Source organism: Myotis daubentonii, chromosome 4 (genome assembly GCF_963259705.1).
Source record: "Myotis daubentonii chromosome 4, mMyoDau2.1, whole genome shotgun sequence".
Taxonomy (NCBI): domain Eukaryota; kingdom Metazoa; phylum Chordata; class Mammalia; order Chiroptera; family Vespertilionidae; genus Myotis; species Myotis daubentonii.
In genome coordinates, this window is record NC_081843.1 from 116088963 (window position 1) to 116112308 (window position 23346).

At 64.2% G+C, this 23346-nt stretch overlaps 1 protein-coding gene across 4 annotated transcripts in view; it reads right to left on the bottom strand.

Moving 5' to 3' along the window:
- Positions 1-16793: 16793 nt before the first annotated feature.
- ANKRD55 (ankyrin repeat domain 55) overlaps positions 16794-23346 on the bottom strand; it is a 37520-nt gene continuing 30967 nt past the window's right edge. For 2 of the 4 annotated variants that reach the window (XM_059695050.1, XM_059695049.1), the window contains 2 exons: positions 19462-19554; positions 16794-17411 (listed from right to left, as the gene is read on the bottom strand). In XM_059695050.1, the coding sequence (XP_059551033.1) occupies positions 17123-17411; positions 19462-19554 (382 nt within the window). In that variant the 3' untranslated portion in view covers positions 16794-17122. The remainder of the gene's footprint in view (positions 17412-19461; positions 19555-23346) is intronic. The other 2 variants (XM_059695046.1, XM_059695047.1) reach the window with 2 other exon arrangements.

Genomic DNA, 23346 nt, shown 5'->3' on the forward strand with positions numbered 1-23346 from the left:
TCCCCCCACCAGCCCTCCCCCCTGCCCTCCCCCCACCAGCCCTCCCCCTGACCTGCCCTCCCCCCATCAGCCCTCCCCCTGAGCTGCCCTTCCCCTGACCAGCCCTCCCCCCTGCCCTCCCCCCACCAGCCCTCCCCCCTGCCCTCCCCCCACCAGCCCTCCCCCCTGCCCTCCCCCCACCAGCCCTCAGCATCGCTCCCTAGGAAATGAGGCCTCTGTTGCTCATACTGCCTACCTGGAACTGTTACAGACAAGACCACAGAGAAATCAGTGCCTTTGTTTCTTTGAAAAATGAAAGAAATTATAGCTCCCAGTATTGTTCTTTCTTTAAGTATATTTGTATTGATGTCAGAGAGGAAGGGAGAGGGAGAGAGAGAGAAAGAGAAACATCAGTGATGTGAGAGAATCATGGGTCGGCTGCCTCCTGCACGCCCCCCACTGGGGATCGAGCCCGCAACCTGGGCAGGTGCCCTTGATGAGAATCGAACCTGGGACCCTTCAGTCGGCAGGCCGACGCTCTCTCCGCTGAGCCACGCCGGCCGGGCTCCCCGTGTTCTTTTTAGAAGATGATTCGCCCTCGTGTGTGTGTTGGCTACGAAGCCGGTGTCCTTGGCTGTCACGCAGGCGGTTTCCAGAGCGGCGTCTGGGGTCAGGGAGGCGGGACGGGACCCCCGGCCAACGCCCGGAAGCAGGGCTCAGCTCTGCTGTGTTGGCTGCACATTCTGTGCTCGACTCAAAGCATCTGCTTATTTTTAAATCCCCACCCAAGGGTGTGACTTTTTATTGATTTCAGACAGAGGAAGGGGGGGGGGGAGAGAGAGAGAGAGGGAGGGAGAGAGAAACATCGATTGGCTGCCTCCCACATGTGCCCCAACCTGGGATCAAACCCACAGCCCGGGCCTCTGCCCCGACGGGAATGGAACCCGCAACCTTCTGTGCACAGGACTCCGTGCCGACCGCCTGAGCGACGCGGCCAAGGCCACGCCAAGGCCACTGTCTGTCTCCGATGAAGGGCAATGACGGGGCGCCGCCTGCGAGCGCGAGGACTGTGCCCTGCGCGGTGACGGGCTCTCCGGGAAGCGAAGCGGAGAAGCAGAGGGAGGAACGGCGTCCGGTCTGGAGCGTGAGTGCGCCTCCAGGAAGGCCAGGCCCTGACTCAGCGGTCAGCGAGGCAGCAGCGACCGGCCGCGCGGCTGAGCGCTTCCTCCGGGCCGGCGGGCACCACGGGTTTCCTGCCGCCCCAGGAAGGTCAGAGGCCGCCGCTATCTGAAGGAGGCCAGGCCCGGTGACTCGCACGCTGTGCGGTGTCAGATTTTTAAAACGCCAGCGGCTGGCTCCACGCCGGCGGGTCTCCCCACGGGCCTGGTGCCCCGGGGCCGCGCCCGGATGGCGGGTGTGACCGAGGCCAGGAGAGCGGGGGTGCCCCGCGGGGGTGCCCGGGAACGAGGAAGCGAGGCCGGGATCCTCGGGGCCCAGCGTCAGCCTCCCGGCCCGGGCCCCTGGAGAGACCGACGCCTCTTAGAACCGACAGCGCTGCTCGGGCGGCGAGAGCTGCCCTGAGGACACAGCTGCCCCCAATGTGTTTCGTAGGAAAGGAGCCGGACGTGACGCAGAGGAAAAACGGGGGCAAACAGAAGTTCGAGTCCAGCAGGCGGGAGGACACCCTGCGGGGTGGGAGGGAGAGGCCTCCCGCTGCGCAGCGACCTTTCAGGTAAACAAGCTGATTACTTCCAGGCAAGGCCCTCATCAGCGAGACTCCTCCCGGACGTAAGTGCCTGCCGGGAAGACGGCTGACTGGTCCCGATCTGACGGCCAAGTGGGGGTTTGGCATCCGTTTCAGGAGCCTTATTTTTCAGAATGCTGCTTTGACAGATTTCGACTGATTTTCAAAATTCTCGGATGCTCCTCCTGCTGCAGGGAGCAGCTGTGCCCCCCGCCCCCCGAGAGCCGTGCCCCCCCCAGAGAGCCGTGTCCCCCCCAGAGAGCCGTGCCCCCCCAGAGAGCCGTGCCCCCCCAGAGAGCCGTGCCCCCCCCGAGAGCCATGCCCCCCCAGAGAGCCGTGCCCCCCCCGAGAGCCGTGCCCCCCCAGAGAGCCGTGCCCCCCCCGAGAGCCGTGCCCCCCCCGAGAGCCGTGCCCCCCCAGAGAGCCGTGCCCCCCCCGAGAGCCGTGCCCCCCCCAGAGAGCCGTGCCCCCCCCGAGAGCCGTGCCCCCCCCGAGAGCCGTGCCCCCCCCGAGAGCCGTGCCCCCCCAGAGAGCCGTGCCCCCCCCAGAGAGCCGTGCCCCCCCCGAGAGCCGTGCCCCCATCGCAGCGACAACAGCGCACAACGCCCGTCGCCCTGCCCGCTGGGCCCCAGGCGCCACGCGGTGTCTCCGCCTGCATCTGAGGTGACAGTGTTTCCGCCTCGGCCTCCACCACCTCCCAAGCGACAGAGGAGGGGCCTGGGTGAGACGGTGCCGGGGGCCTCCTCCCACAGGCTCCCCAGCCTCCCCCAGGCCCACCACGCGCCTCGCACGCCCGCCTGGAGGTCTGTGCTGAGCAGTGAGTGTGTGATGTCGCCTCACCCCACTCCCCTGTGTGATGGGGAGAAGGACGGCCTCTCCCCTCCAGGGCCGCTGGCGGGTCTAACGCTCCAAGGGCCTGACCGACTAACCAGAGAAGTGACCAAACTTCGTCCCGTACACACGGCCCCACGTGCATGGGAGTCCAGGGCACGCGGTCACGGCGAGGCCCCCGGACGAGGGGCGAGGTCGGAGGCCTGGGGGCTCAGGGGGGGAGGCCGCGCCCAGGGCTCTGCGGGGCCTGGACACTCACCTGAGGAGGCAGCTGGGTGAGGAAGCCCCTCAGCTGTGTCCTTCGGGGCGCTCTCCACCCACGTTCTCCGCTGCATTTGGCTCAAGACAACCCCCCGCCGGTGGCCGGTCCCAGGAGCCGGTGCTGAGCCCTTTCCTCACCTCCTGCAACCCTGCGCGGCGACCACGCCACCATCCCCGCCACAGACAAGGACACGGCGTTCTTGCCCGGGATCGCAGGGAAACAGGAGGCCCAGGATGGGGACTCGCCCCTCCATCCCCGCTGGACGCCCGGCCTCCCCACAGGGACCCAAGCTCCCCGTCCCCCACCAGCTCCTCGCCCGCCACCCCCAGCCCTGCCCAGCGGTAACCACGGCGGTTACTGAGTGCTGACTCCGGGCCAGGCGCACACACACACACACACACACACACACACACACACACACGACTGTACTGATCTCAGAACAGCCCTCGCACGCTGTGCTGTGATGACCCTCACTAAACAGAAGTGAAACCGAGACTTAGCAAGTCACTCAGCTAAGGGGGCAGAGGCAGCCGCAGCCAGGATGTCTGATCCGACTTCTCGCCTCCCAGCCCAGCTTCCCCACCCCCACAGCTTCTCCCCCCACCCCCACAGCTTCTCCCTCCCCCCCCACAGCTTCTCCCCCCACCCCACAGCTTCTCCCCCCACCCCCACAGCTTCTCCCCCCACCCCACAGCTTCTCCCTCCCCCACACAGCTTCTCCCCCCACCCCCACAGCTTCTCCCCCCACCCCACAGCTTCTCCCCCCACCCCCACAGCTTCTCCCCCCACCCCCACAGCTTCTCCCCCCACCCCCCAAAGCTTCTCCCCCCACCCCCACAGCTTCTCCCCCCACCCCCACAGCTTCTCCCCCCACCCACAGCTTCTCCCCCACCCCCACAGCTTCTACCCCCACGCCCACAGCTTCTCCCCCCACCCCCACAGCTTCTACCCCCACCCCCACAGCTTCTCCCCCCACCCCCACAGCTTCTCCCTTCACCCCCAAAGCTTCTCCCCCACCCCCACAGCTTCTCCCTCCACCCCCACAGCTTCTCCCCCCACCCCCACAGCTTCTCCCTTCACCCCCACAGCTTCTCCCTCCACCCCCACAGCTTCTCCCTCCCACCCCCACAGCTTCTACCCCCACCCCCACAGCTTCTCCCCCCCACCCCCAAAGTTCTCCCCCCACCCCAAAAGCTTCTCCCCCACCCCCACAGCTTCTCCCTCCACCCCCACAGCTTCTCCCCCCACCCCCACAGCTTCTCCCTTCACCCCCACAGCTTCTCCCTCCACCCCCACAGCTTCTCCCTCCCACCCCCACAGCTTCTACCCCCCACCCCCACAGCTTCTCCCCCACCCCCAAAGTTCTCCCCCCACCCCAAAAGCTTCTCCCCCACCCCCACAGCTTCTCCCTCCACCCCCACAGCTTCTCCCTTCACCCCCACAGCTTCTCCCCCCACCCCCACAGCTTCTCCCCCCACCTCCACAGCTTCTCCCTCCACCCCCACAGCTTCTCCCCCCACCCCCACAGCTTCTCCCTTCACCCCCCAAAGCTTCTCCCCCACCCCCAAAGCTTCTCCCCCCACCCCCACAGCTTCTCCCCCCACCCCCACAGCTTCTCCCTCCACCCCCACAGCTTCTCCCCCCACCCCCACAGCTTCTCCCTTCACCCCCCAAAGCTTCTCCCCACCCCCAAAGCTTCTCCCCCCACCCCCACAGCTTCTCCCCCCACCTCCACAGCTTCTCCCTTCACCCCCCAAAGCTTCTCCCCCCACCCCCACAGCTTCTCCCCCCACCTCCACAGCTTCTCCCTCCCACCCCCACAGCTTCTCCCCCCACCCCCACAGCTTCTCCCTTCACCCCCCAAAGCTTCTCCCCCCACCCCCACAGCTTCTCCCTCCACCCCCACAGCTTCTCCCCCCACCCCCACAGCTTCTCCCCCCACCTCCACAGCTTCTCCCTCCCACCCCCACAGCTTCTCCCCCCACCCCCACAGCTTCTCCCCCCACCTCCACAGCTTCTCCCTCCCACCCCCACAGCTTCTCCCTCCACCCCCCAAAGCTTCTCCCCCACCCCCACCGCTTCTCCCCCCACCCCCACAGCTTCTCCCCCCACCCCCACAGCTTCTCCCCCCATCCCCACAGCTTCTCCCTTCACCCCCCAGCTTCCCCACCCCCACAGCTTCTCCCCCCACCCCCACAGCTTCTCCCTCCCCCCCCACAGCTTCTCCCCCCACCCCCACAGCTTCTCCCCCCACCCCCACAGCTTCTCCCCCCACCCCACAGCTTCTCCCTCCCCCACACAGCTTCTCCCCCCACCCCCACAGCTTCTCCCCCCACCCCACAGCTTCTCCCCCCACCCCCACAGCTTCTCCCCCCACCCCCACAGCTTCTCCCCCCACCCCCCAAAGCTTCTCCCCCCACCCCCACAGCTTCTCCCCCCACCTCCACAGCTTCTCCCTCCCCCCCACAGCTTCTCCCCCCACCCCCACAACTTCTCCCCCACCCCCACAGCTTCTCCCCCCACCCCACAGCTTCTCCCCCCACCCCCACAGCTTCTACCCCCACCCCCACAGCTTCTCCCCCACCCCCACAGCTTCTCCCCCCACCCCCACAGCTTCTCCCTCCCCCCCAAAGCTTCTCCCCCCACCCCCACAGCTTCTCCCCCCACCCCCACAGCTTCTCCCCCAACCCCACAGCTTCTCCCCCCACCCCCACAGCTTCTACCCCCACCCCCACAGCTTCTCCCCCCACCCCCACAGCTTCTACCCCCACCCCCACAGCTTCTCCCTTCACCCCCACAGCTTCTCCCCCCACCCCCACAGCTTCTCCCCCCACCTCCACAGCTTCTCCCTCCCACCCCCAAAAGCTTCTCCCCCACCCCCACAGCTTCTCCCTCCACCCCCACAGCTTCTCCCCCCACCCCCACAGCTTCTCCCTTCACCCCCACAGCTTCTCCCTCCCACCCCCACAGCTTCTACCCCCACCCCCACAGCTTCTCCCCCCACCCCCCAAAGTTCTCCCCCCACCCCCAAAAGCTTCTCCCCCACCCCCACAGCTTCTCCCTCCACCCCCACAGCTTCTCCCCCCACCCCCACAGCTTCTCCCTTCACCCCCCAAAGCTTCTCCCCCCACCCCCACAGCTTCTCCCCCCACCCCCACAGCTTCTCCCCCCACCCCCACAGTTTCTCCCCCCACCCCCACAGCTTCTCCCCCCACCCCCAAAGCTTCTCCCCCCACCCCCACAGCTTCTCCCCCCACCCCCACAGCTTCTCCCTTCACCCCCACAGCTTCTCCCCCCACCCCCACAGCTTCTCCCCCCACCTCCACAGCTTCTCCCTCCCACCCCCACAGCTTCTCCCCCCACCCCCACAGCTTCTCCCCCCACCTCCACAGCTTCTCCCTCCCACCCCCACAGCTTCTCCCCCCACCCCCACAGCTTCTCCCCCCACCCCCACAGCTCTCCCCCCCACCCCCACAGCTTCTCCCTTCACCCCCCAAAGCTTCTCCCCCCACCCCCACAGCTTCTCCCTCCCACCCCCACAGCTTCTCCCCCCACCCCCACAGCTTCTCCCTTCACCCCCCAAAGCTTCTCCCCCCACCCCCACAGCTTCTCCCTCCACCCCCACAGCTTCTCCCCCCACCTCCACAGCTTCTCCCTCCCACCCCCACAGCTTCTCCCCCCACCCCCACAGCTTCTCCCCCCACCTCCACAGCTTCTCCCTCCCACCCCCACAGCTTCTCCCTCCACCCCCCAAAGCTTCTCCCCCACCCCCACCGCTTCTCCCCCCACCCCCACAGCTTCTCCCCCCACCCCCACAGCTTCTCCCCCCATCCCCACAGCTTCTCCCTTCACCCCCCAGCTTCCCCACCCCCACAGCTTCTCCCTTCACCCCCCAGCTTCCCCACCTCCACAGCTTCTCCCTCCCACCCCCACAGCTTCTCCCTCCACCCCCCAAAGCTTCTCCCCCCACCCCCACAGCTTCTACCCCCACCTCCACAGTTTCTCCCTCCACCCCCACAGCTTCTCCCTTCACCCCCCAGCTTCCCCACCCCCACAGCTTCTCCCCCCACCCCACAGCTTCTCCCCCACCCCCACAGCTTCTCCCTTCACCCCCCACAGCTTCTCCCTCCCCCACAGCTTCTCCCTCCACCCCCACAGCTTCTCCCTCCCCCACAGCTTCTCCCCCCACCCCCACAGCTTCTCCCCCCACCCCCACAGCTTCTCCCCCCACCCCCACAGCTTCTCCCTCCCCCACAGCTTCTCCCCCCCACCCCCACAGCTTCTCCCCCACCCCCACAGCTTCTCCCTTCACCCCCCAGCTTCCCCACCCCCACAGCTTCTCCCTCCACCCCAGCTTCTCCCTCTACCCCCACAGCTTCTCCCTTCACCCCCCAGCTTCCCCACCCCCACAGCTTCTCCCTCCACCCCAGCTTCTCCCCCCACCCCCACAGCTTCTCCCCCCACCCCCACAGCTTCTCCCTTCACCCCCCCCCCCCCAGCTTCCCAGCTCATGCTGACTTCGCTGCTCTCAGGGGAGCCTGCTGGCCTCCATCACAGACCCAATGCGTCTGCCGACAGGAGTCCCGATGTTCGGGGCGGCTCACCCTTCTAGACTCTTCTCCCTCAACTTTGCTGCCTGCTCCTGGCCAACAAGGACTCTGTGGTTTTGTTGTTGTTGTTTTTTTTAAAATATATTTTTATTGATTTCAGAAAGGAAGGGAGAGAGGGAGGGTGAGAGAGAGTCATTGATTGGCTGCCTCCTGCACGCCCCACTCTGGGGATCAAGCCTGCAACCGGGGCATGTGCCCTGACCGGAATCGAACCCGGGACCCTCCAGTCTGCAGGCTGACGCTCTATCCACTGAGCCAAACTGGCTAGGGCAGGACTCTGTGTTTTCAGGCTCAGTCACATGCTTAGCAAGTGGCTGGTGAACAGTAAGTGTTCGATAAACGGCTGGTTTATTTCTCACTGACAACACGTGAGTGTGAGCTCCCGGTGCGATCCTGGCGGGGGCTGACAGGACAGGACAAGGAAAAGGACTGAAGACAGTGGAGCTCTTACACCTGCAGTGAGGGCGCCCCTGCCGGGCGGGTGGGGGCCCGGGTGACAGGTTCCCCGAGTCTCCCCCCCTCACCCTCTAGACCAGGGCTGGGGGCCTGCTTCCTGCCAAGGGCACGTGGGCACTTATAGCATCACCCACAGGCCAACAGTGACCGCTGGGAGGTCAGCTGGCTGTCGGCGGCCCAGCGCTTCCCCAGCTCCCCCACAGCAGCGGCTCTCAGCCTTCCTGACGCCGCGGCCCTTTGGTACAGCTCCTCATGTGGCGGCCCCCAATGTCATTGTGACAGATTGAGCATCATTAAAGCATCGTGATGAATCACAACAACAATATGGAATTACAGATGTGTTTTCCGATGGTCTTAGGCGACCCCTGTGAAAGGGTCGTTCGACCCCCAAAGGGGCCGCGACCCACAGGTGGAGAACCGCTGCCCCAAAGCCTTGGCAGGCCCCGGCCACAGGGTTTCTCAGGCCTTACAGGGCCCTCAGGCCGACGTCCCCCCCTGCCCGGACCGTCTCCAGGGCCCAGGTGCTGTAAGGAGGCTCTTCCGCCTGATTCACGGCCTCTTGCCTCCTCGGGCCAAGCACACGGCTGGGCCGGAGCCCCATCCTGTCCTCCTTGGGGAACCAGGGCAGCCGGGCCAGGCTGCCCCCCGCTGGGCTGTGGGGACGCGGCCAGACCTGGGGGACAGTTTACCCTGCGATGCCGCTCCTGCCACCCCTCCCCTCGAGGGGCAGTGTGAGGAGGGGCGAGAGGGGAGCCGTGTGAGCCCAGCACCCAGCGGAGCGGAGGCCGTGGGAGCCCCTGAAGGCAGGTCAGGCCCTGGGGTGAGCCCAGCCTGCAGCCAGAAGCGGGGCCCCAGGAGGCAGAGCACCCTGCTGCCTGGGCCCTGAGGGGGGAGGGTCCCAGGCCAGCACACCCTTCCTCACAGGGCAGAGGGCTTTAAGGGCGCAGAGGCCAGCGGGCGCCCCAGGGTGGGGGTGAGGCGGCTTCAAAGCCACGTCCTCTGCCTGCCCCTCCCCCAGCTCCCCCATCAGGGTGTCCCCTGGAGGAGAGAGGTGACTCCTCTGCCCGATAAGCCCCCCATTTATGGAGCCTCAGCCCAGGATCCCCTTCTCCAGGCAGCACCCACCCCCACTTCCCATCAGCCCCCCGCCCCCCCCCCCCACCTGCCTAGGGCGGCACTCCCTGGCCGCAGGCCCCGCACCCGCCAGTGGGGTTACTTCGGGGTCCCTGACCGGTCGGGAGCTCCCACCTTCTTAGGCGGCTCACGTGTTCAAACTTTTAAAGTCATACCTTTGTGTCCAGGCAAACCTCGGAGACACGCGGGGCCGGGCCAGACCATCCCAGCGACGCCAGGGGCGAGGGTCTCGGTGAAGCGAGCGGCCGCGGGGCAGCTGGCCTAACGGGAGGCACCGTCTCGGGGAGACCAACGGGCGATGCTGCGAGCAAACAGGAGACCCTGGACGCGCACCCTCTCCAGGTGCCCGGGGTCGGCGATCGCCTGCACCTGCCGCGCTCACCGCGCCTCCTTCCCGTCTCTCTCCAGGTGCGCCCTGTCGCCCCGAGCGCTCACGCACGCCTCTCAGAAAAGGACATTTTCTGCCGGACCCTAACAGCACACAGCACACACATTATTATAACCCCAAGGAAGTAAGCAACCGTCCCCATATCACATTGCTCCCAGAGGCGTCTTAAAAATACACTTTTATTGCTTTCAGAGAGGAAGAGAGAGGGAGAGGGAGAGAGAGAAACATCAGTGATGAGAGAGAATCATGGGTCGGCTGCCTCCCGCACGCCCCACCCTGGGGATGGAGCCCCCAACCCGGGCCTGTGCCCTGACGGGAATCGAACCCTGACCTCCTGGTTCACAGGGCGACGCTCACCCCCCGAGCCCCCCGGCCGGGCTCCCAGAGGCTTTTTACGACGGGTTATTCACACAGAATCCACGCACGGACCACATGTCGGCTTGGCCCCTTCCTGGGTCAGTGACTTGGAGAAATTCGACCAATTCTCTTCGGAGTCCCCCTTCCCCGGGCTGTCCCCTCCCCGGGGGGTGAGGGGAGCCAGCCTGAAGCAGACTCAGGGCCCAGGGCCGTGGCGGCGGGGGTCCCCTGAACTCGGGGCTCCGGTCCCCACTGTGGGCAGCAGCCACGCGCTCTCCTCCCACGCCCCCTGAACCCAATGACCTTGAGTCCACCCAGAAACCAGCCTTTCTGCGAGTGAGGGCAGGTCCGGGAAAGGGACAAGAAGAACAAAGATGGTCACTGATGGACGCAGAAGTGCTGTGCGGACTGGGCCACGTCTGCCCCAGGTCGCCGGGGAGCTGCCTGGGGCTGGGCCGGGCGGGGCAGGGCCTGTCCACCCAGAGGCGGGCGGGCGGTGGGCAGAGCGGCTGCGTGCAGCTCGGGCCCTGGGCCGGGGCCGGGGGCAGGAGGCAGAGTGTGCCGGGCCCTGGCTGGGCCCCGAGAGCTGGGAGTGGGCAGCGAGGCCTGGCAGCGAGTGGCGTGGGCGGGGGCCGAGGACAGCCCTCGCCTCAGGTGGAGCCTGTGGACGGCCCTGGCTCTGTGTGGGGTTTTGTGATGAAGGGAACCTCTCTGCCGGCTGCTCTGCGGGCCCTCTCGTCCCTCCCCCGCGGCCCAGAGCGGCCAGGGTTGAAGGGAGAGACGGGGCCTGGACACGTTCACCCAAGTCCCAGGTTCAGGCCTTTTCCTTTCTGGCTCTTCCTCCTACGAGCTCTGTTTCCTGTTTTCCCTTTTGCCGTGACGCCCTCCCCTGGCTCCTGCCCCTCCACCCTCAGCCCTGCTCTCCTGTCAGTGGCGGCAAAATCAGGGCAGATGGAGTGTTGAAACTGTGGCTGCGGCCGCGGAAGCTTATGAAACGCGTTCCCCCCAGTCCCCCGGAGCGGCCCAGCCTTGCTATTGCAACAGCTTTGGGACGGCCTGTGTGCTGGGGAGCGGGTGCCCATGGCATGTGGGGTGGCCCCTAGGAGCCTCCGCTCTGTGTCACACAAAACCCAGTCCCCGGTGGGGGCAGAGGCGGGCGTGGGCGAGGCTCTGTCTGCTCCTGGATCCTGGCTGCCGGGCCCTGGGCGGACGCTGGGCAGGCCTCCTGCGCGTGCAGGCGTGGGGGGTGGGGGTGAGGGTGCGGGTGGGGGGTGGAGAGCAGGTCGCTGGGAGCAGGACAGCGGGCCCTTGAGAACCTCAGCGAGGGCCTCCTGGGCGGGAAGGGGGGACGGGGGCTGGGTCCTGGCCCCGGAGGAGGGAGGTGCGGGCAGCCTGTGGGTGCGCCCTCTGGGTGAAGGCCAGCGGGAGGGCCTGGGAGTCTGGAACGGCTCAGCTCTCGGAGGAGCAGGAAGCCACCACGTGGGCTGAAGCGGACGGGGCGTTACTGAGGCCAGGACTGCAGAACTGGTGGGAAGAATCATGGGGAAAAAAAGGGCCTTGAAACAAACACAAAACTGAGCCAGGGGCGGGGAGGGGCGCGGGGAGGGGGGCGGGGACAGGGAGAGGGACCAAGAGGGGGGCGGGGAGCCTGAAGCTGCCGTCCTCTGTCCTCCCGTGTCCTCCCCCTCCCAGGGCTGCAGGAACAACAGCAGGCGGTGATGGCCAGAGGGGAGGGGAGGGGAGGGGAGGGGAGGGGAGGGGAGGGGAGGGGAGGGGAGGGGAGGGGAGGGGAGGGGAGGGGAGGGGAGGGGAGGGGAGGGAGAGGGACGATGGTGAGGGAGGAGACCTGACTCAGGTGGTGAGCACAGTGCAGTGATGGGCGATGTACGATAGAGTGAACCCCTGAAACCAGGGTCACCCCAACAAGTTCAGGAAGAAAGCGTCTTCGCTGCGTGTGACTGTGTGTCCTGCTGTTCCCGGGGCAGGAGAGCAGCAAACCACATCCCTTTTCTCCCAGGGAAATGGCTCTAAATAGAGTCACTTTCATTTTTCTTTATTTCAGTAAAACCGCGGTCATCCTCGCAGGGACCGGGCACAAAGGCCCCAGTGCCTCACCGGACCGCGGGCCCACGGCCTCGGGTGAGACTCCGGGCGCCCTCCGCCCTTCGTCAGGCGCCCGATGTGTCTGCGCCAAATCCCCGGCACAGACGTGTGCCCGCGTAGGGCTGGGTTTTAAACTTGCTCCCGCCTCTCACGCTCAGGGGACGACCAGCTGCTAAGCCACGCGGCCTGCTGGCGGGAATGCGGCTGCTAACGTGTCCTGGGGAGCAGGTCCCGCGGCTCCATGACGTCATTGCTTGCAGATCAGGAGAATGTTTGATGGTTTCCTGGCGCAGACAGAGCTGAGATGCTGAGCACGTCGGGCAGAGGTGGGTCAGGGACGTGTCTGACGTGACTGACGTCTGCAGGTGCCATTAGAGTCTCTACCCATCGCCCGCCCCGCAGGGCTCAGGGGCTGAGCGTCGACCTAGGAACCAGGAGGTCGCGGTTCCATTCCCGGTCAGAGCTCACACCCAGGTTGCGGGCTCGATGCCCAGTGTGGGGCGTGCTGGCAGCCGATCAATGACTTTTTAAGAAAATTAGATGGGGATCCGCCAGCTAAATAACCGCAGTATTTAATCAGGAGCCACACAGGGGTGCGGGGAAGGGAGGCCCGCGCTGGCCTTGTTGGGGACGGGCCCTGCCAGTCGCCCCCAGGGGACGCTGGGCCTCCTCCCGGCGGGATTCGGGCTTCCAGGCCTCTGCACCCCGAGTCTGCCTCCCGCCCCCACGGCAGAGGCGAGTCCAAAGGGCCTTTCAAAGACCTTGAGACAGGGAAGCGGAGGGGCCGGCAATGGCCACTCCACCATCTCATTTCCTCCCGACCCTCCATCCACCATCGCCACGTCCCCCGGAACCGCGGGGGGACCACTCACGTGCACCGTGGGAGGCGGGAGAGCGGGCGCCACGGCGGCCACTTCAGCTCCTAGCGCCGGGCTGCCCCGTCTCCTCAGGTCCCGTGGTCTCGGGGCCACAGGCATGAAGTGGGTAAGCATCAGCGTGAAGGGTGCTTGTCCGAGGCTGGGCGGGGTCAGCGCCCCGACGTTCACATAGACACGGAGGGCGGCGAGGAGCGTGTGCCGCCGGAGGACACCGGAGAGCGAGAGCCGTGCTGCGGTCTCTGCGTCTCTCATCCGAGACTCCAACTGAAATGCTATTTTCTCACGCCCGCCCCGCCCTCCGGCCCCCCCCCCCCGTCTCCCCCCCCTCCGGCCCCAAAGCCTCCGGGCCGCCCCGCCCTGGCCTGCTCCCTCCGCACCAGCAAACGCCTCCGGAAAACGTCCTCTTAATGAAACCCTGTCCTTCCTGCCACTCGGATCGTCTCTGATTAAGTGGCCTGGGCCCTCTGGGCTGCTCCCCTTTCTCCCTGAGGTCCCTCGACTCTCACGGGACACAAACCCCAGAGGATCGGCTCTTAGCAGCAGCGGAGCCAGGGGCGGCCTCGGCTCCCACAGCGTCTGGGAGATGGACGGGCGTCAGGAAGGACTGAGGGCCGCAGCCTCACGGCTCCCCTGGGGGCACCATCAAGGATGGGGCTGGCGACCTCTCCCACCGACCGGGCGGGAACCCTTTCCTGCCGGGGGCCATGTGGACACGATCACGCCATTTGCTGACAGAATTCACTTGCTGTTTCTGTGCCGTGAGGAGAGCCCGGGATTGGCTGGATTTGGAGTCCCGCCGGGACAGGGCCGGACCCGGTGGCTTCAGGAGCGCTCCTTCCGATCCCTGATTCTGACGACGCCCTGGTCCACACGGGCTGAGCACCCATCACCCCTCACCCTCACTTCCCACGCCTCTCCCTCGCCCACCCTGCCCCCCGCTTCCTCCCCTTCTTTCCTGAACCGACCAAGTGCCTGCTGCCCGCGGACGCTACATCCATCCTACACGTGCAAGTGCCTGCTGCCCACGGGTGCTACATACAACCTACATGTGCAAATGCCTGCTGCCCATGGGTGCTACATACAACCTATATGTGCAAGTGCCTGCTGCCCATGGGTGCTACATACAACCTATATGTGCAAGTGCCTGCTGCCCATGGGTGCTACATACAACCTATATGTGCAAGTGCCTGCTGCCCATGGGTGCTACATACAACCTATATGTGCAAGTGCCTGCTGCCCGCGGATGCTGCACCCATCCTACACGTGCAAGTGCCTGCTGCCCATGGGTGCTACATACAACCTATATGTGCAAGTGCCTGCTGCCCGCGGATGCTGCACCCGTCCTACACGTGCAAGAGCCTGCTGCCCACGGGTGCTACATCCATCCTACACGTGCAAGTGCCTGCTGCCCACGGGTGCTACATACAACCTACATGTGCAAGTGCCTGCTGCCCGCGGACACTACATCCATCCTACACGTGCAAGTGCCTGCTGCCCACGGACACTACATCCATCCTACACGTGCAAGTGCCTGCTGCCCGCAGACACTACATACAACCTATATGTGCAAGTGCCTGCTGCCCACGGACACTACATCCATCCTACACGTGCAAGAGCCTGCTGCCCACGGGTGCTACATACAACCTACTTGTGCAAGTGCCTGCTGCCCATGGGTGCTACATACAACCTATATGTGCAAGTGCCTGCTGCCCATGGGTGCTACATACAACCTATATGTGCAAGTGCCTGCTGCCCGCGGACACTACATCCATCCTACACGTGCAAGTGCCTGCTGCCCATGGGTGCTACATACAACCTATATGTGCAAGTGCCTGCTGCCCGCGGACACTACATCCATCCTACACGTGCAAGTGCCTGCTGCCCATGGGTGCTACATACAACCTACTTGTGCAAGTGCCTGCTGCCCACGGACGCTACATCCATCCTACACGTGCAAGTGCCTGCTGCCCACGGGTGCTACATACAACCTACATGTGCAAGTGCCTGCTGCCCGCGGACACTACATCCATCCTACACGTGCAAGTGCCTGCTGCCCACGGACACTACATCCATCCTACACGTGCAAGTGCCTGCTGCCCGCAGACACTACATACAACCTATATGTGCAAGTGCCTGCTGCCCACGGACACTACATCCATCCTACACGTGCAAGAGCCTGCTGCCCACGGGTGCTACATACAACCTACTTGTGCAAGTGCCTGCTGCCCATGGGTGCTACATACAACCTATATGTGCAAGTGCCTGCTGCCCATGGGTGCTACATACAACCTATATGTGCAAGTGCCTGCTGCCCGCGGACACTACATCCATCCTACACGTGCAAGTGCCTGCTGCCCATGGGTGCTACATACAACCTATATGTGCAAGTGCCTGCTGCCCGCGGACACTACATCCATCCTACACGTGCAAGTGCCTGCTGCCCATGGGTGCTACATACAACCTACTTGTGCAAGTGCCTGCTGCCCACGGACGCTACATCCATCCTACACGTGCAAGTGCCTGCTGCCCACGGGTGCTACATACAACCTATATGTGCAAGTGCCTGCTGCCCATGGGTGCTACATACAACCTATATGTGCAAGTGCCTGCTGCCCGCGGACACTACATCCATCCTACACGTGCAAGTGCCTGCTGCCCACGGACACTACATCCATCCTACACGTGCAAGTGCCTGCTGCCCGCGGACACTACATACAACCTATATGTGCAAGTGCCTGCTGCCCACGGACACTACATCCATCCTACACGTGCAAGTGCCTGCTGCCCACGGGTGCTACATACAACCTACTTGTGCAAGTGCCTGCTGCCCGCGGACACTACATCCATCCTACACGTGCAAGTGCCTGCTGCCCGCGGGTGCTACATACAACCTACATGTGCAAGTGCCTGCTGCCCGCGGACACTACATCCATCCTACACGTGCAAGTGCCTGCTGCCCACGGGTGCTACATACAACCTATATGTGCAAGTGCCTGCTGCCCATGGGTGCTACATACAACCTATATGTGCAAGTGCCTGCTGCCCGCGGACACTACATCCATCCTACACGTGCAAGTGCCTGCTGCCCACGGACACTACATCCATCCTACACGTGCAAGTGCCTGCTGCCCGCGGACACTACATACAACCTATATGTGCAAGTGCCTGCTGCCCACGGACACTACATCCATCCTACACGTGCAAGTGCCTGCTGCCCACGGGTGCTACATACAACCTACTTGTGCAAGTGCCTGCTGCCCGCGGACACTACATCCATCCTACACGTGCAAGTGCCTGCTGCCCGCGGGTGCTACATACAACCTACATGTGCAAGTGCCTGCTGCCCGCGGACACTACATCCATCCTACACGTGCAAGTGCCTGCCGCCTGTGGACACTGCACCAACCCTAGACATGCAGGGAGGGCTGCGCTGGCCTCAGGGAGCGTCTGTCACGTTGTTGGCATGGTCTGACCTCTCTAAACAAGTAATGCTAACGTGAAAGGTACATGTTGTACTTGAGGTGCTTACAGAATTACACCCAAGCATGGAGGGCCCCGCCTGTGTGGCTCAGTGGTTGAGCATAGGCCTATGAACCAGGAGGTCACGGTCCGATTCCCCATCAGGGCACAGGCCCGGGTTGCAGACTTGGCCCCCAGTGTGGGGCGTGCAGGGGGCAGCCGATCCATGATTCTCTCATCATTGATGTTTCTATCTCTCTCTCTCCTTCCTCTCTGAAATCAATAAAAATATATTCAAAACTATAACAACATGGATGACTGTAACCTCATGCGGCTAAGCCTTGACCTTCAAATCAGTCCGGACCACACAGACACCCGGGAGGGAGGCAGCGGCGAGCCCCGAGCTCTGCTAGGTCGTGGCGTGGGACTGTCTTGAGGAGGCAGAGGTCATTCTGCTGAAACAGAAAAACACACGATTCCACGCGCAGAGTCTGGGAACGTGCGGGGAATGCCGCCCCGTCCGCTGGGCCCAGATGTGGGCCGGCCGAAACCATCGATCCGTTCTGAGGTCATCAATACGTGGAAGTGATCACAGGACACAGAAGGCCCGGAATCACCGCCCAGAGGTTCGGGCTGCGGCCGGACGGACGCGGCTGGACACGCATGTGCAGAACACTGCGTGTGAGCCATGAGCCGACGGGAGGCCTGACCGCTTCGCTGCTCATTAGCCGTCGTCGGCACCAGGAAGACGACGACAGATGCGAAGGACGACGGCGGAAGGAGCCTCGTTGTTTATTCAGCAAAGCTCACGTCACCAAACACGCCAGCAAGCCGTTCGCAAGCAGCACATCAGCCCGCGTGGCACGAAGCCGCCCGGCAGCCGCGCCCCCTGCCGAGACCACGCGTGGGCGTCACTCACACTCACACACGCTCACGGCCTCGCCCGCAGGCACGCCAGGCGCTCTGCTCCCGGGAAACGCCGTCTTTGGGGTGAGGCCGCTGATGATAGAGCGGAGAATGGCTTAGAGCGAGAGTCACGGAACCAGTCTCTTCCCACAAACCGAGCGGCCCGGCCTCCGGGTGACCGACAGGCGTGGTCCGGGTCAGCGCTCCTGGCCGGGGGGCTCGCCCTCCTCCGCGGCCCCGTGGCCCCGCTGGCTGGGGATGGCGGGGAGCACGCGGGGCGTCCGCAGCGGCTCTCCAGACAGAACTGGGGGGAGAGAGACGGAGACACGTCAAAGCCGCTTCTCTCAGAGCCTGTGGGAGCGGTGGCAGGAGACACACGGGTTACTTCTCGTCTTTTTTTAATAGATTTTTACTGATCTCAGGGAGGAAGGGAGAAGGAGAGAGAGAAACATCAATGACGAGAGAGAATCACTGATCGGCTGCCTCCTGCACGGCCCCTGCTGGGAACTGAGCCCACAACCCGGGCATGTGCCCTGGACCAGAATCAAACCCAGGACCCCCGAGTCCACAGGCCGGCGCCCTATCCACTGAGCCACACCGGCCAGGGCTGAGGTGTCATTTGTGAAGGAGGGCATGTCGTGGGGGAGCCAGACTGCACACACCCGACGTCTGTTCGGACAGAGGCTGGTTTCTGCTTAGCGACAAGGTCACAAGGGCGGCCTGACTTTCCTTCGGTGACTGAGCTCCTGGCGCAGAAAACGCTCACGGGCACAGAGCATGTGCACGTATGTGTGTGCATGTGTGCATGTGTGTGCCTGTCTGTGTGCAAGGGCAGAGGAGCCGGAGCTAAGGCAGAGACCTCGCTCTCGGCGGCTCACGGCGGACTTGGGCGGAGCCCGCCACCTCTCCCTCTCCTTCCGCTAAATGACGGGGTGGCACCAAAACCCCGGTCACTGTCACCCCGAGGGTTCCAGAAGCTTCGATGGGTTCCCTCCCCACTGGGCCGGGGAACAGAGGACATTTCCTCAGGAAAACGGTTGACCTTCTCATCTCATTTACTTCTCCCAGCAGCGCAGCAGGCTGGCCTGTCCCAGGCTCAGGGGAGACGGACATCCAGAAAGAGGGAGGGCAGCTCTGACTTCACTCACCCCCTGCAGCCCAGAGGAGTGGAGGGCGCGTGTGTGCCATGTGTGTGCATGTGTGCGTGCATGTGTGCGTGCGTGTGTGCGTGCGTGTGCCTGAGCGTGTGTTATAACAGGGTGGCTGGGCTGGGGAGCACGCTTGTGTTGGGAGCAGCTGCCCGTAGCCTGAGCTGTGCTCCTGGCGCGGCTCTGCACCGCGTAAGGCCGCTGATCGAGACCTCAGTCTCCCCGTCTGCACTGGGAACAAGGGGAGACCTGCCTCCGACACGGAGTTGCTGGGTGTAGCCGGTCAAGTGGAACGAAGGTAAGTAGAAGAGGACGTTCTGCCAAGAAAAGGCGGGGCCTGCAAGCGGGCACGTCAGAACAAAGCCTCGCACGCAGGATTCATTGTTCCGAGGCAGTTCCCTTGGGTCCATGAGGGCATGGAAAGTTCAAGGGAGGGTACACACACAGCTGCTGGTTGAGAGGGTCTTTGTATAACATAGGAAATCAGTAGTTTAATGTATGACTTATTAGCTCAGATGATCTCATAGGCATGCCTGTTTACCACTGTCACTTGCTGTGCTCCACTGTCACTTGCTGTGCTCCACTGTCACTTGCTGTGCTCCCCAAATAAAAGCCATGAGGGCCTTGGAGGTTTTGCTACACGCCTGAGCGAGCGGTAGCCCTCTGCTTCTCCAGCTCAGTCCTGCACGTCGGCTCATCTCAGCGTCGCCGTTCACCTGCAGACCACCGGCCCTGGGTGTGTGGCCCGGAACCGACTTTACCACAAGCACCCGGGCGGCACTTTCAAACACAAGCCCGAGGTCCCTGCTGGAGGGAGCCGATGGGAATTCATACTGTGAGACGTTTTGTGTAAAACGGAACGGGAATGGGTAACGGCAACGCGACCCTGACGAGAGCGTCCTCCCTGCCGGGCGGGGGGGCCGGGGCGCGGGGCAGACACTCATCACGGGGGGGCAGGTGCCGAGGGCCGTCCCAGGGGCAGGATGTGAAGCCCCTTCTAACCACGCGGGACAGTGACAGCAACACAGAGCAAAACCTGCCCTGGCTTCTGCGGTCCACACAGCAGGCGCCGGAGGAAGGAGCAGCCTGTTAACAGGCCGTGAGGACCGGCTCCCTTCCCTGCCCGCCCTCCCCGCCCACTTTAAAGCGAAAGTGAGTGAAGTCACAGCCAGCGGTGGAGGCGGAGGCGGGGGGCGGGACACTCACATTTCTGGTCGGCCAGGGGGGCCAGGCTGCTCCGGGTGAAGGGCAAGTCCCTGATCGCGGGTCTGTTTGGGGAGAGATGCGGGAGACTTGGTCCTGGGGACAAACATAATTGCATCAGTCACTTAAGACTCAACCAACTGCCAATGAGGACATCCGTGGATAAGAGAACATAACAGCTGCTAGAGGGCATCCATGTAAGACGCTAACAACAGCAACATAACAACAGCCACACTGGGCTGAATGTCTGTCATATGCCAGTCACTGTTTAAATGAAAGGAAAAGGCATCAAAAGTCATTTCTGGGGTGAACTAGTCTAAATGAATGTGGTGAGCAGGCGCGCTGGCCACCACCCGTACAACGTAGAAGTCGGAGAATTCACCAGGGGAGCGTGTCCCGTGCGTCCAGGGGCCGGCGGCCGGCAGCCGCTGAGCAGCGCACCCGACGAAGGTGGCACGACCCTCCAGCTCCCTGGCGGGCGCCCACCACCCTGTGTTTATCCCTGAGGACCCCGCGGGGCGAACAGCTTCAAAGCCGCAACTAAGACAACAAACCAACCAACCAACGAGGAAAACCTTCCTGCGTAGAATCACAGTGAGACCCGTATCAGCTCATCTGTCATGGACGTTCGAGCAGAAGTTTGCAGAAACAAGACCTGAGATAACGGTGATGACGGACCCTGTGTGTGAAGCGCTGACTGTTGTTGGGAAGTGGGCTCAGTGTGTGATCTCCTGTGACCCCGACAGCCACCCCCCCACTCCCCTCCCCGAGCCCCGGGAGGCAGCGCTGTCACCATCACCGTCACCACAGACACTGCCCTTGAGGAGCCCTCACAGTGCCCGAGGCCACACCTGGAAGGGACAGAGCCGGCTCCCACTCCGGTCTGTCTGACCCTAAGACTCAAGCTCCCCTCCTCCCCGGGAGCCAGGGCAGTATCGGGGCTGGGGAGAGCGAGAGGGCTGGGGGGCGGGGTGTGTGTGTGTGTGACCGGGCGGGCGGGCGGGCGGGCAGGCCTCCGGGAGGGCTCAGCTGTGGGGAGGGACAGGGTCCTAGAACAAGGAGCAGGAGAGGTTCCCCCGCTCACGTGGAGTGACCGAGTGCGGGAGGAGAATGACCGTGAAAACACGGAGAGGAATTCGCTGCTCGTGGTGGGAGCGCCTGGGTCTGGAGCTCAGAGGGCAGGTGCCGGCAGGGCTCGCAGTGCAGGTCGGAGAGACGGGCATCGGGCCCAGGAGGCTGTGGGCATCGCACAGGCTGGAGGCTCTGAGAGCACCCTGGCTGGTGTGGCTCGGTGGGCAGAGCGCCGGCCTGCAGACTGGAGGGCCCTAGGTTCCACTCTGATCAGGGCACAGGCCCAGGTTGTGGGCTCGATCCCCAGTGGGGGGCGTGCAGGAGGCAGCCGATCCATGACTCTCTCTCATCATTGATGTCCCCTCCCCTTCTTCTCTGAAATCAATAAAACTATGTTTTTTAAAAAGTGTCTGAGAGCTCCATGCGTCTCGAGTCCCGCAGACCTCCCTTCCTCGCCAGCTCTGTGACCTGGGCAGGAAGGCCAACCTCTCTCTGCCTCCCTCTGTTTATCTCAGATGGAGGGGGGGTGGGGGGGAGGCTGAGCAGGGGGGAGGCTGAGCAGGAAGGAGGCTGAGCAGGGGGGAGGCTGAGCAGGAAGGAGGCTGAGCAGGGGGGGAGGCTGAGCAGGGGGGGAGGCTGAGCAGGGGGGAGGCTGAGCAGGGGGGAAGGCTATGCAGGGGGGAGGCTGAGCAGGGGGGGAGGCTGAGCAGGGGGGAAGGCTATGCAGGGGGGAGGCTGAGCAGGGGGGGAGGCTGAGCAGGGGGGAGGCTGAGCAGGGGGGGAGGCTGAGCAGGGGGGAGGCTGAGCAGGGGGGAGGCTATGCAGGGGGGAGGCTGAGCAGGGGGGAGGCTGAGCAGGGGGGGAGGCTGAGCAGGGGGGAGGCTGAGCAGGGGGGGAGGCTATGCAGGGGGGAGGCTGAGCAGGGGGGGAGGCTATGCAGGGGGGAGGCTGAGCAGGGGGGAGGCTGAGCAGGGGGGAGGCTGAGCAGGGGGGAAGGCTATGCAGGGGGGAGGCTGAGCAGGGGGGAGGCTGAGCAGGGGGGAAGGCTATGCAGGGGGGAGGCTGAGCAGGGGGGGAGGCTGAGCAGGGGGGAAGGCTATGCAGGGGGGAGGCTGAGCAGGGGGGGAGGCTGAGCAGGGGGGAGGCTGAGCAGGGGGGGAGGCTGAGCAGGGGGGAGGCTGAGCAGGGGGGAGGCTATGCAGGGGGGAGGCTGAGCAGGGGGGAGGCTGAGCAGGTGGGGAGGCTGAGCAGGGGGGAGGCTGAGCAGGGGGGAGGCTGAGCAGGGGGGAGGCTGAGCAGGGGGGGAGGCTATGCAGGGGGGAGGCTGAGCAGGGGGGGAGGCTGAGCAGGGGGGAGGCTGAGCAGGGGGGGAGGCTGAGCAGGGGGGAGGCTGAGCAGGGGGGGAGGCTGAGCAGGGGGGAGGCTGAGCAGGGGTGGAGGCTGAGCAGGGGGGGAGGCTGAGCAGGGGGGAGGCTGAGCAGGGGTGGAGGCTGAGCAGGGGGGAGGCTGAGCAGGGGGGAGGCTGAGCAGGGGGGGAGGCTGAGCAGGGGGGAGGCTGAGCAGGGAGGAGGCTGAGCAGGGGGGAGGCTATGCAGGGGGGAGGCTATGCAGGGGGGAGGCTGAGCAGGGGGGAGGCTATGCAGGGGGGAGGCTATGCAGGGGGGAGGCTGAGCAGGGGGGAGGCTGAGCAGGGGGAGGCTGAGCAGGGGGGAGGCTGAGCAGGGGGGAGGCTGAGCAGGGAGGAGGCTGAGCAGGGGGGATGCTGAGCAAAGTGGAGCTAGCCTTTTATGATGAACAGTAAGCACGAGTCACAACTCCTAGGGCGGTCAGAGGTCAGCGGTCAGGGTGACTTTTCCTCCACCTGAGTTGTGAGCTGGTTTTCCAAGGATCACAGGAACCTATCAAGCACACGGCTGCAGAGGGAAAGGAACACGCACGCAGACGTCACAGGGTGGGAGGCGGGCTGTGGGGCCGGGAGACCTTGAAGAAACGGGGAGAGCGGGGGTGGGGGCTCGGCAGGCGCAGTGGCTGAGAAGCGGGGGCGGCCAGTGCTGGGAGGCCGCTCCGTCCAGGAGACAGAGCCCAGGGGTTTACGTGAGGGGCGCGGGTCAGCCTCCCACGGTGGCTTCAGAGCCCTCAGCCGCTGGAGATGCTGCCTCCCGGTCCATTAGGGTGACAGGCACGTAGTAACCTGTGATCTCGGGCCTGGACGGGAGGCTGACATCACTGTGCTGTCAGACGCACAATCCTTTTAGCAAATCCGCGTCCCCTAGAGCTCAGGCGCAGCTGCAGGGTCCTGAGAGCCTTCTCTTCGTCGCGACCCAGTTGCCCGGAATGGCTGCTAGTTAGCAGCATCAAAACCCGGGTGGAAACGTGAATGCCGACACAGGCTCCCTGACTCAAGGTTCCCTTGGAGACTTGGGCTTCTCTGCTACTCTGCCATTCAGCCCAGGACCTGGCTTGTTACTTCAATGGGAAAATGAAGCAAATCCTCAAACCACGTTTACTGAATTTCCTTTTCCCTCAAATAATATCAGAAGCTTTAGAAGGCACATGGGCCAGAATCCTAGTTCTCTAACCAGTGCCTGCCCCCTCTTCTCTTTTAGAAACAAAAATCCAATTTTGGACGGAGAGTCACATGACCAGCTAAAGACAACAATTCCCCGCCTCCCTGGCAGCTAGGTGTGACCATGTGACTACAATTCCCTGCCTCCCTGGCAGCTAGGTGTGACCATGCGACTACAATTCCCTGCTTCCCTTGCAGCTAGGAGTGACCATGTGACTACAATTCCCCGCCTCCCTTGCAGCTAGGTGTGA